We start from the raw sequence: 12,571 nt of genomic DNA on the forward strand, positions 1-12,571 counted from the left end.
TATGACCGACATCACATGCAACTAGTTTCAGATCTCCAGACGATGTCCCACCTGTTGAGATGTCTCTTGAAGGTTCAATGTCAGCTGGTTCTTTTGCTCTAATAAAGTCTCAAGCTCTTCCTTTAGTGTCTGGATCTGCATAACAAGGTACACCATTAGGAACAAAGTGATTAAACTGCACAATAACAGTCATTTAGAAGAAAAAGTCAGTCACAAACCTGCTGAATCTGAGCATTGCTCTCCTCAGTTGAATCTGGTTGTACTTGGTTCAAATGCTGCTGCTGTTCTTGTAACTCAGACTGAATCTGCAGAATCTGAAACAAAATGCATTACAGAATTCAGTGGATTTACTTGCACAATACACCAAAACGGTTGTCTATAATCTAAAATACTTTTGTTATAGTCAATTCATGCAGATTGAAATGAGAAAACATTAAGAAAAGACAGCAATACAAGTCCTGAATATCTCATGCGAATCATTAGCTAGAATGAGAATTATTAAACTAAAGATAAATGAATGGATACATGATATTAAAATATAGAAAAAAAATATTCTTTTGGTTTTGCACAAAATGTGACCTGGAGAGTATTTGAATAAATGTCTCATACATGTGTTGGTGTTCAGAGTGATTATAATTCTTTTCTCACCATCTCATTTTTCTCTTCCAGATGTGTTTTCATCTGAATATTGTCGTTCTCGAGCTGCTGTAGTTTCTCCTGAAGTTGATCTCTCTCTTCTGTTAAAGTTGTGACATCTGCTTTCGTCTTCTCCATCACGTCCGACTGCTCATGATGGTCTGATCTCTCAGACAGCAGATGCTCCTTCTCACCAAGAGCAGCGCTGAGCTCTTCTGTCAGCTGCTTTATCTGCAAATAAACACAACACTTTAATACTGAGCATTAAAATTACTGAAAACAGATGTAACTTCACATTCTACAGGAGAATTCTGTGTGACCATGGACCACAAAACCAGTCATAAGGGTCAGTTTTTTTTAACTGAGATTTAAAAATAAGCTTTCCATTGATGTATGGTTTATTAGGATCTGAGATTTCAGCTATTTGAAAATCTAGAATCTGAAGATGCAAAAAAAAAAAAAAAAAAATATTGAGAAAAATCGAAATGAAGTTCTTAGAAATGCATATTACTAATCAAAAATGAAGTTTTGATATCAGAAATTTACTAAATATCTTCATGGAACAGGATCTTTACTTAATATCCTAATGATTTTTTTGCCATAAAAGAAAAATCAATCATTTTGGCCCATACAACGTACTTCTGGCTATTGCTACAAATATAGCCGTGCTACTTCAGACTGGTTTTGTGCTCCAGAGTCACGCATGTCAAACTGCTCAGCCACCTGCTCTTGTAGTTTCTCCAGCTGTCCATCTTCACTGTTCTTCTGGTCCTCATGTTGGTCGACCATCTGAACGCTCTGTGACTCTAAGTTATGTAGTTTTCCCTGAAGTTCCTTCACCTTCTCCTGAGCATCTCTCAGTTCAGCTTGAGTTTCAATCATCTGCAGCGCATAAAACAAAGGGTTTAAAAGAGTCTGATGTCATTAAGATCATAATGGTGAAAAAACAAGCACTCACCATCTCCACATTTTCCTCCATGTCCCTCTTGAGCTCATCTCTCTCGTCTCTCAGGCCCTGCAGAATCTCTTGGAGCTGTTCTCGTTCTTCAGTTATTGAGCTGAGAGCATTTCGTAGTTTCTCCATCTCCTCCGGGTCGCTCTCAACTTCCTCCATCTTCTCAGACAGAAGCCCATCTCTCTCAGCGCAAACCGACTCCAGCTCTGCACTCAACTGCACAGACTGACATGGCAAAAAAAAAAAAAAAAAAAAAAAAAAAAAAAAAAAAAAAAAAAAAGTGTTAAATCACTCATGCTGGTGGTGTTGTGATATTTTATTTAAAAATATGAACTATATAATTTAATATAATTAAATTATAATCAATATAGTGATCAATATGATGATTGCTTCAGCATTGGATGACCTAATACAGACTGAGTTTTATTTGAACTCTGTTCATTTGGCAGCACCAATGAACCAGAGAGAACTTTAGGGGACTTCCAACAATGATGGCAAAGATGACACAAACAAGTATGACGAATGACCTATGGTTGCTCTGTTCCCACTCTAAGCCAAATGTCAAATTCCCTGACTTTCACTGACTAAATAGCTGAATTTCCATGACCTATAATAAACAGATCCATCCATTTGAAGCATTATTTACTTGTTCATTTACTTTTTAGTACAAAACACACATACACTACTTTTTTGCTTTTACCCATTAAATGCATTTAGATATTTTTCTGTACCATTTCTACAGAAATTAATTTGTGATCCTGGACCACAAAACCAGTCTTAAGTCGCTGGGGTATATTTGTAGCAATAGCCAAAAATACATTGTATGGGTCAAAATTATTGATTTTTCTTTTATGTCAAAAATCATTAGGAAATTAAGTAAAGATCATGTTCCATGAAGATTTTTTTGTAAAATTCCTACTGTAAACCTATCAAAATGTAATTTTTGATTAGTAATATGCATTGTTAAGAACTTAATTTGGACAACTTTAGAGGTAATTTTCTCAGTATTGTGATTTTTTTTGCGCCCTCAGATTCCAGATTTTCCAATAGATTAATCTCGGCCAAATATTGTCCTATCCTAACAAACCATATATCAATAGAAAGCTTATTTATTCAGCTTTCATATGATGTATATATCTCAGTTTTGTAAAATTTAACCTTATGACTGGTTTTGTGGTCCAGGGTCACATTTATGTTTATGTTTCAGGGGTTAAACGCTCTAAAGGATTTTCTGTTTGTAATCAAGTTCATCGTTCATCTATCGTCTACTTTTAACACCCAGTCTTTGAAGTGGTCATTTTGTAGCCAAAGCTCTTGAAATTTACATTTTCCTGACATGTTTGCCTTAATTATAAGGTATAGCCTGAAAAAGCCTAACCATAAAAATAGGCAAATGTGTGAAATACAGTATAGAAAAAATTACATTTTGATAAATGGAAATTAAATTTAAAGCAACAAACAAAAAAAATCCCTGATATTCTATGCCTTTGATCAATAAAAAAATTAAAATTCCCTGACTTTCAATGTCTGGAATAGACTTTTTAAAATTCCCTGATATTCCAGAAATGTCTCATATTGACATCTGGAACTCTGCTTCTTGAGCTTTGACAATTTTGAAAAGGACATTGTTTATTCTACAACAGTGGTTAGTAAATATGTGTGTAGTGTGAAGTGTGAACAGACCTTCTGTGTGGCCTCCTCTAATGATGCGAGCAGTGTGCTGTTCTCCTGCGTGACGTGCTGGAGATCCGTCTGGATGCTCTGGAGCTGTTCTGACGTCTCTGTGAGCTGTTGGGTCAGTTCTGCTTCTTTCAGCTGAGCATCAACCAGATCGCTCTCCATCTTCAGCAGCTGATCCTGAGCTGCAGACATCTCATCTTTCAGTCTCTGATGGTCTTCATTCAAACTGGACTGAGCGGATATCAAAGAGTCTCTCTCCTCTCTAACAGAACACAGCTCTTCTGACAGACCGCACACCTGAGAAAAAATAAATAATGGATGAGATTTAGCCGTGTAGATACAAAAACAAAGAAAGCTAGACATGATGTAATGCAGTTCCTCAAACCTGTCTCTGTAACTCATCCACTTTGACAGGAAGTGTCTCAAACTCCTCCATCTTACTCTGCAGACATTGCTCCTTCTCGTGGCTTTGATCAAGCTCCTTACGCAAGTCACACACTGTTTTCTCCAACACAAGATTATCAGTCAGATCTGTAAATAAAGGAACAAAAAGTAACAAGTTTGTTAAATTACATAAAGCATTATAATAACTAGCTTTACAGTTTCTATGTGTTTTTAAGCTTGAAAACTAATAAACAAAACAAAACAAATTTTACCAGGGGGGTGTTCCATAAAACAAGTTTACCAAGTAAGTCAGGCTTATTTCAGTTAGTCTGACTTATTTTGAGCCAAATCAAGTGACAATAAGTCAGACTAACTGAAATAAGCCTGGCTTATTTGGTAAACTTGTTTTATGGAACACCCCCCAGAAGTTTAGTAAACAGCAACAGAATTAGCGAGAAAACAACCCTTTTAAGGGCAGACACTGCAGGAAAAAACACTTTTTTCATGCACCTGTCAAGTTTCAGATTTTGGGCTTTTTGGTTTTTCATTAAGTGTTTTTTCAGACTAGTGGAAAGAAAACATCCTAAAGACACTGTTAAGTGTTTCTTTAAGAGCATTTTAGCTATTTGTGTTAATAGATTATCAATTACAATATATTTTTTAAGGCTGTTTTCTCAAAATATTTTTTTTCTCCTACACTGAGCCATAAATCTCCACTTCTTCAGTAGCGCTTACACCAAACATTACATTTTTATTCCTGTCTATATTCTGAAGGTTTTTACAGAGGAATTTGTTCATATATAATTTGCTTGATTTTATACAACATTTTATCCCCCCCCCCCCCCAAAAAAAACTGTAAAAAAACAAACAAACAAACAAACAAACAAACAAACAAAAAAACAGTTTTCTGCCTGTTCTAAGTATTTTCTGAATTATAAAGTGACAAAAAAAAAATTCCTTCTGTAAAAACATTTGACTCTGTCAAAAAAATTAAACAAGAATTGTGAAACTGACTGCATCCACTGTTTAAATTTTTTTGTACTACAAATGCAAACTAGTGCATATTTCATTAAATAATGCCTTACTTGCATATTAAAACCTAACATTTTAGAAACTTGTAATACACAAAATATTTTGCAATTATCAATGTAGTCAATCAACTATTTTTTTTACCCTATTCACCTTCAGTTTAACCAGAAACATGAATTTCAAGTGCATATATATTCAGTTTAGATTCGATTTTGACTTCATATCACAAAGTCCCTCTGTATGCTTTCTTATGGTTCTTCACCTACTTTTTGGCACTTTTCCGTCCATCAAAGAAGTCAGTTTGGTGTTCTCATCGAAGGCTCCCATTAGTTCTTTTTGAAGATCCGTTTGCATCTTCTTGAAGCGAGACTTCTCCTGCTCTAGTTTGTTCTGAAGCGTCTTCACCTCAGTTTCCATCTTCTCATAGTCTGTAGTCAGGGTTGCCTGAGTCAAACACAGAGTTGCATAAATCACTCTTCATGACACACACCCTCATCTGTCCTATCCTCAACCATCCGCTACTCACGTCTCTCTCTTTAAGTGAGATGTTCTCGCTCCGCAGGAAGGCCCATTCTTTCTTGGTGTCCAAACTGAGACACTCTGCATCATCAAGAGAGCGGCGGAGACGTGTCACTTCCTGGACAAGATCCTTGTCACTCTGCACAATGAAGTAGAGCAAAATGAATGTGTGACCAACAATACAGAACAGCATCAGTCACTAAAAACCCACATTACACAACCCGAACGTACAAAACTCTGAAGCTCAGTGGTCAGGTCCGTCTTCTTCTGCAGCTCTGATGACATTGTCGCCAGCTCAGCCTATGGAGAACAGCAGTGAGATGATCATATCACATTTACAGTTTGGACTTGAGCAGCTCTGAGCACATCTACATGACAAACAAAGTGAACGGACCTGCAGCTTTTGGATCATGTCTTCCGATTGTTTTAACTCCTGCTGCAGTTTGGAGTTTTCAGCCTCCAGTTCTCTCTATGAGGAGAGAAATTAAAATAGCTTATAACCCAGCAAACACAGAACATTCCCCTAATGTTAATTTTTGGTTCCCATTTGGTTATTTTTTTTGGAAACCAAACACTAACATTAGGGGAACATTCTTTTTAGGTAGTTTTTGCAACGATGAAATAACGTTCCAAGAATGTTGCATGGTGGTATTAAACAAAAAATAACTTATAGAGAACATTGTCAAATGGTTATTTTTAGGTTCATTTTTTGCAACCAAAAAAAAAAAAATAATAACATTTCCAGAACGTTGCCTAGTGGTTGTTTAAAAAAAAAAATAATAATAAAAATAATAATAATTTACATAGAACTTTCCCTAATGGTTATTTTTAGTTTAGTTTTTTTTTGCAACCATAAAATAACATTCCCAGAACGATGCAGAGTGGTTGTTTAAAAAATAACCTAAAAATAACTGAAAATTCTGAAACTGAAATTTCACATGAATGTTCTGAATTACTCCTACTTCAAGTAATTTATTCTTTTTTTTTTTTTTTTTTTTTATCTATGAATAAATATCATATTTTATAAACCATACGTTGTGTTACGTTGTGCATTTTTATTTGGTGCTGAGCAAATGTAAAATCTGGGTACCCCATAATGGACTGATTTAATCATTTAATCTTATGTATTATGGTTGATGTGCTCAGATTATTTTTATTAAATAAAACAATGGATAAAAACAAGATATGGTTTTATAATACTGATTAGGCATCCATACAGATAATTTCCATACCACTTATTCTTTACTGGGTGGTGATTGTGCTGGATGATTACTGACGTACGGCGGAGTGCTCATGTTGAAGTAAAGAGGGTAGGGAAATGCTATAATAATGTTAAAGGAACGTTAAAATAACGTTCTTTGTCTGTTAAAGGTCCACTGAAGTGCCTTGAAACACGCAGCGTTATTCTATGTGGTGACGTACTTTTAACTGAAACAAAAACATATCGCCCAGCCCCGCCCACTAATTTTGAATAGCCAATAGCGTTCCATTGATATCTGCTCCGGCAAGAGCCGTTGAGCTCGGTAAAGCCGCATTTGTAAGCTTATGACAGCCACAGACTAATAAATTACCCCACAAATTCAATATGAAACTTGCTAAAACGAAACAGTGATCATTATTATGCTGAGGCTGTGTAGTTTAATACATGCCGACCGCACATATGAGCGCTTATGATCTGCTCCGCGTCTCTGTGTAGGGGGCGGGACACTACGGACTCTAGAGAGCATTTGATTGGACAGAATGTTTGATGAGAAACTGAAGTGCACGGTGATATCATCCAAATCCTTGATTCATATTGGCGGAAGTGACGAGACTGTAAGTTTTGAATGCCCATATCTTGTAAACGCGAATTTTGTCTTTGTTTTGCAGCACACTAGCTTATAGATCACCTTAAGGCTAATATATTCATACTAAAAGCCAAAAAACTTTAATTTTGATTTCAGGGGGACTTTAAGAAAAGTTTTCTTGGCTAACCAAAACAAACCTAACAAAATAACGTTCTGGGAACCAAAAACTAACATTCTGGGAACATTAATAACATTAGGGGAACATTAGAATAACGTTCTAAAAAACTAAATCTAACAAGTTATGTTAGCATAACATTCTGGGAACATCAAGAAAACTTTCCTGGCTAACCAAAAACAAACCATAAACTAACATTCTGGAAACCAAAAATTGTTAGTTGGGTATGAGCTGCCAGTGGAAGAAAGAAAACATTAATCAAAGCAATACTTCCATATATATGTGGTAAACTGCACACATGATCACAAAACTCTGATCACCTCATACTCCCTCTTGCTCTCCTGCTCCAGTTTCTCAAATTCATCAGCATCTCTCCTCTCATCGATGTCCTTCTGCAGAGCGTTCTTATCTTTCTGAAGTGAGTCTTTCTCTGCCTTCAAACTCTCCAGATCTTCATTTACCAGCTGAAGCGTGTGTTTGATCAGGTCTCGCTCAGCAATGACAGCATCCTTTACAAAATAATTTAAAAAAGGCATTCAAAACACATTTTACTACTGTAACATGATTTCCAAAAAAAAGAAAAAAAAAAAAAGCAGGATGTTGCACTTACCTTCTCAAATCCGACAGCCTCACACAGTTGAATGGCCTCTTCCAGATCTTTTCTCAGCTGAAAACACAACACAATTTTAATCAACAATCATGGTCAGAAAGAGAAAGTTTTAAAAACCCATAAAATGTCCAATATTCGTATAGATACTGTAAAATGAAATTCCAGAATTTAAGGATTTTTCAAGTACTACTTTTTTGATTTTCAAGGACTTCAAACAGAGATCACAGTTATCAAACAATGTCTTCAAAGATGAATAAAAATATATAGTAATAAAACAAAACTGCAAAAATAAAGTGAAGCACATGGAAAATATTACTACTAAAGTATACTACACTTTTAATATAGTATAACTATGGCTAATTTTTGTATGTGTGTATACTTCTTTCTTTGTTTTGTTTTTATAACTGTATTGTCTTAAGTGTGTGATGTTTTCTACCGTTTAAGAAAAAAAAAAAATCCTCAATTCACAAAATCCTGAAAACACAACGATTTGGCATACGCACTCCAAAGTCTTTAACTAAATTAGTTCAGAATGCGGATCCTAAATCTTTTAAAGCAAAAGATTTGCAAAAAATAAAAAATAAAAATTAACAGAGAACATTCCCCAATGGTTATTTTTAGGTCCACGCTCTATTTTTAAGTCCTGATCTAAATAATGATTTGTGAACTATCATTTCAGATCAGGACTCCAAGCGCAAATTATTTGACTTAGATCATAACTATGCATATAGCAAATCATTCTATTTAGACTAGGACTAATGATTTGAATCATTCAATTCGCAAAATGACTCACAAATTCAGTTTTTGCGTGAAAAGATATGTGCTTATTAAAAAAATTAAACACTTATTTTATAGATACAGCAGCTTTCAATAATTTAAGCACTTTTCAGGCACCTTTTCCAGACCTTAACTTCACTTACACCTTGTATAAACCCTGGTTCAACCTCAAATATAACAGGAGTTGACTGTACCTGTTCACTCATGTGCTGTGAGCGCAGGAGAGCTTCTGAAGGTTTCTCCAGCTCTGCCACCTTCAGTTCCAGTGAGGAGATTTTCTCCTCAGCTTTCTGTCTCTCCTGAACCTCCGTCTCTAGTCGATTCTGCAGCTCCTCCATCTGTTTCTCCAGCTCAGAGACGGTCTTCTCCTCCTCTGATGGTGCGGCTTGAGCCTCCAGCTTCTTCTGCAGCTCAGAGATCTTCAGCTGGAGTTCAGCACTCATCTCCTCTGCTCTCTGTTTGCTCTGAGTCTCTGCTTCCAACTGTTGTTCTAGAGATGCCACCTTCAATGTCAGCTCGTTCGCTCGAGGCGAGTCAAAGAAATGACTCCTGAACATAGAGAGGGAAAAGAAAAAACAAACAAAACAGAAATGTGAATTTGTGAGCACTGCAAAGTTAGGTTATTTTGTCTTGTTTCCAACCAAAATATCTATACATTTTTAAATCACTTATTTTTTATTTTTTCATAAAAAACAAGTGAAAATTGTGCGTTTTTGCTTGAAAGAAGCAAAATAATCTGCCAACGGCGTAAGCAAAAAAAAAAAAAAAAAAATCTCATTTGAAACCGAAAACAAGATTATTTTTCTTACCCTATTGGCAGATTATTTTGCTTGTTTCAAGCAAAAACGCACTCAATTTTCACTTGTTTTTTATGAAAAAAAAAAGAAAAAAAAGAAAAAAAAAAATCCTTTTTGATTTAAAAATGTTTAGATATTTTGGCTGGAAAAAAAGACAAAAAAAAAAAAAATTCTAAGAAAAGCATTTTCTATAGTGTGTGAAATGAAGACGGCCTATTTAGAACGTAAAAGCAGTTCTGAGACAGAAGTGTCCTCACCCTTCAGAGGAGCTGCGGACAGTGATGTTGCTCATCTCCATTTCCATATTGGGTTCCTCCAGACCAGTGAAGTCAAATCGACTGTCAAACTCATCCATTTCTGGACAAAAAGAAAAACATTAAAACTGAACAATTGCATCATCTTTATCTGGTGTAACAGAACATTTACAAGCTCATTTTTACAGCTACTGCAGTATCATTTTTATCAATTTCCATTCCAGTCATACCCTCTCCCACATCAGCCAGAGAGAAGTCAGCTCTTCTCTTCTTGATGTATGGCTCTGCAAAGCTCATGTCTGTTGGAGCGAGATCTTCATTCAGAAGATGAGCAGATCTCAAAAGTTTCCCTCCCCACGTCACTCTCCTCTTGGGAACCTTTACATTCAAACACAACGATCAGATCCACAGACTTCCCCAGCACTGAGGTTTACTAGTGTTAAATCTAGTCTTACCTTAGGGACTAGGGCGACATTTGAGGAAGTAACTAGTAGCTTGGTTAAGTTCTTGATCCTGTCTTCCTGCTCTCTCTGGAGCTGGTCTTTCTCCTGCAGAAGCTGGCATAGGGACTGTCGCTCGGTATCAGTTGTTTGTGTGACAGAGGAAACCTGAGAAACCAGATGGAGAACAATCGGGTGAGGAGATGATGGGTTATGTCATTACTGGATGATCAAAGAAGTGAAACGCATCTTCACCTCTAGTAGACGCCGTTTGAGATCAACGATCTCATTGCGGTATCTTCTCAAGAGAGCTCCTTCATCAGAGACCTCTGTGACGTGAGGGTCGTTCTTCATGCGCTTTGCGGCACTAGCAAACTTTAACAACAGCAAAAACAAATTCAGCACATCTACTCATATCGATCCGGATCAGGAATAACAGAGGGTCTTCTCTCGTACCTGTAAGGTGCTGACGGTCTCGTCGACAGTGGCTGGGGTGATGGTGCAAATAATGACAGTTTTGGCATTGCCACCCAAAGAGTTCTGAAGGATTCGGGTGAGTTTACTGTCTCTGTAATTCAAGAAGCCCCTTTTGGATGGAAAAGAAACAACACACTATAGTTAGAGCAAAAACAGATTCGGTGATGGTAAAACTATACACTGGAAGTTGTGAAACGACTCACTTCTGACTCTCATCAGATAATTTCTTAATGACTTGACCCAGTGTGAATAAACTGCGGTTTATGTTGCACCCTTCTTTAAAACGGGTTCCTGAAAGAAGGAATGAAAGAGGTTTAAACAGACCAAAAAAATTAAATAGTTGAACGCAACTACCTGCTGAGAAACAGTTCTAAATTTTATACATTTGGATATTCACTTAGACATTTCTTTTTAAATTAATTTGAAGCATTTTTTTATGGTCTCACTCCATTTGTGTTTTTACCCTTATGGATAATATACAGATTTCATTCAATGCATATTTTAAAAAGAAAAAATGATTTACACTGCTCTTCTTACTTAGATTTTTTTTGTCTTGTTCCAGCCAAAATATCTAAAAAATCTTTAAATCTAGTAGGATTTTCTAGACAAGTAACAACTGTCAAAAAAAAAAAAGGTCAAAATTAAGTTTAAGTAAAAACTATTTGCCAATCGGGTAAGCAAAAAAAAAAAATTTTTGAAACAGAAAACAAGATTATTTTTCATACCCCATTGGCAGATTATTTTAATTGTTTCAAGCAAAAACACTTAATTTTAAATTGTTTTTTTCTGAAAACAAGACCATTATTTCTCGTCTAGAAAATCCTTCTGGACTTAAGAATTTTTTATGTATTTTGGCTGGAAACATGACAAAATCTAAGTAAGAAAATCATTTTTTGCAGTGTAATTTCCTATGGTTGGTCAAAGTGTGACATTTTTAATGACCACTTAGACTCAAATGAAGTCCATTTCTTTTGGAATAAATAGCTAGAAGTCACCAAGGAAACCTTATTATATATTTAAAAAATTAATACAATATATAAATAAATGGAATCGGTCAAAAACAAACAAACAAAGCAAAGCAAAGCAAAACAAAAAACTAACAAGCAATAGACTCAGGCACAAATATTTACCCTCCGCTCCGGTTTGACTTGCTCGTTCAGCACCAGCGAGATCCACCAAGTTCTACAGGAACAGAAAACAAACAATCAGCTAAACAATTTCTGCTCATCTAAACTAAATGAAATTGGTGAAAGGAATCACAGACGGTTCCTGGTTTGTTTTGAACTCACCAGGTGTGACACTATAATGGCTCCATCTGCGTTTTCACCAGACGCCGGGTCACTTGTCTCTCGGCTCTCCAAGATCTGACATGGACAAAATAAACAAGACACTTCAGAGATGAATCTTAAAATCAGACTCCAAACACTTCAGTTCATTGCGCTTCTTACCATCCGAAAAATGGTGTGGGAGCGGCTGCTACGCTGGTTCATTTTCGTTTTTCCATAATGCCTGTTTTCTGTATGAATAAAATGATTTATAGTTTTACAGTATACCAAAAAATATAAATAAAATGAAAGATGAGTGAGTGATGCAGTCAAAGCAGCTTTACTTTCTCCTTTGGTGATCCAGGACAGGGCTTGTTCCGGAGACGTCACCAGCTCTTCCGTCAGATCAGCCACATACACGTTTTTCTGTGGACGCGATCGACCAGTTAAGAGCCGAAACCCACAATCGCAGTACGAGTAAAATAAAAAGACAAACAGCTTACGTAGTTTCCTTCACGAATTTCCAGGGGTTTCCTTTTCCATTTATCGCAGAGCAAATCTGTGACCGTTTCATTGTAGATTTCCATATAGCTGACACGCAGGAGAAACTCCTTCTTTGGAAACTGAAAAGCGCAAAGAAATACAACTATGGTTTATTTTACCAATACAGAATGAAAAAGAAATATATAAAGAAATATGAAAGTTTGCATTTAGATCAACGATTTCTTTAATCATTCGTAAAGAGAAAACACTGAGGTAACCGTTACACTGCAAAAAAAGCTTTTC

General features: G+C 36.0%; 1 protein-coding gene across 1 annotated transcript in view; it reads right to left on the minus strand.

Annotated features, from left to right (window-relative positions):
• cenpe (centromere protein E) overlaps positions 1 to 12,571 on the minus strand; it is a 36,869-nt gene that overhangs the window by 19,704 nt on the left and 4,594 nt on the right. Inside the window, exons 5-29 of the mRNA XM_073841511.1 lie at positions 12,289 to 12,408; positions 12,130 to 12,211; positions 11,969 to 12,036; positions 11,810 to 11,884; positions 11,651 to 11,702; positions 10,724 to 10,811; positions 10,500 to 10,629; positions 10,299 to 10,418; positions 10,059 to 10,211; positions 9,834 to 9,981; positions 9,607 to 9,706; positions 8,742 to 9,101; positions 7,776 to 7,827; positions 7,486 to 7,674; positions 5,598 to 5,672; positions 5,435 to 5,503; positions 5,211 to 5,342; positions 4,951 to 5,128; positions 3,657 to 3,802; positions 3,275 to 3,568; positions 1,595 to 1,816; positions 1,360 to 1,518; positions 649 to 867; positions 219 to 314; positions 52 to 135 (exon numbers count right to left, since the gene is read on the minus strand). Coding sequence (XP_073697612.1) covers positions 52 to 135; positions 219 to 314; positions 649 to 867; positions 1,360 to 1,518; positions 1,595 to 1,816; positions 3,275 to 3,568; positions 3,657 to 3,802; positions 4,951 to 5,128; positions 5,211 to 5,342; positions 5,435 to 5,503; positions 5,598 to 5,672; positions 7,486 to 7,674; positions 7,776 to 7,827; positions 8,742 to 9,101; positions 9,607 to 9,706; positions 9,834 to 9,981; positions 10,059 to 10,211; positions 10,299 to 10,418; positions 10,500 to 10,629; positions 10,724 to 10,811; positions 11,651 to 11,702; positions 11,810 to 11,884; positions 11,969 to 12,036; positions 12,130 to 12,211; positions 12,289 to 12,408 — 3,411 coding nt within the window. The remainder of the gene's footprint in view (positions 1 to 51; positions 136 to 218; positions 315 to 648; positions 868 to 1,359; positions 1,519 to 1,594; positions 1,817 to 3,274; positions 3,569 to 3,656; positions 3,803 to 4,950; positions 5,129 to 5,210; positions 5,343 to 5,434; positions 5,504 to 5,597; positions 5,673 to 7,485; positions 7,675 to 7,775; positions 7,828 to 8,741; positions 9,102 to 9,606; positions 9,707 to 9,833; positions 9,982 to 10,058; positions 10,212 to 10,298; positions 10,419 to 10,499; positions 10,630 to 10,723; positions 10,812 to 11,650; positions 11,703 to 11,809; positions 11,885 to 11,968; positions 12,037 to 12,129; positions 12,212 to 12,288; positions 12,409 to 12,571) is intronic.

This window comes from Garra rufa, chromosome 6 (genome assembly GCF_049309525.1).
Source record: "Garra rufa chromosome 6, GarRuf1.0, whole genome shotgun sequence".
Lineage (NCBI taxonomy): Eukaryota > Metazoa > Chordata > Actinopteri > Cypriniformes > Cyprinidae > Garra > Garra rufa.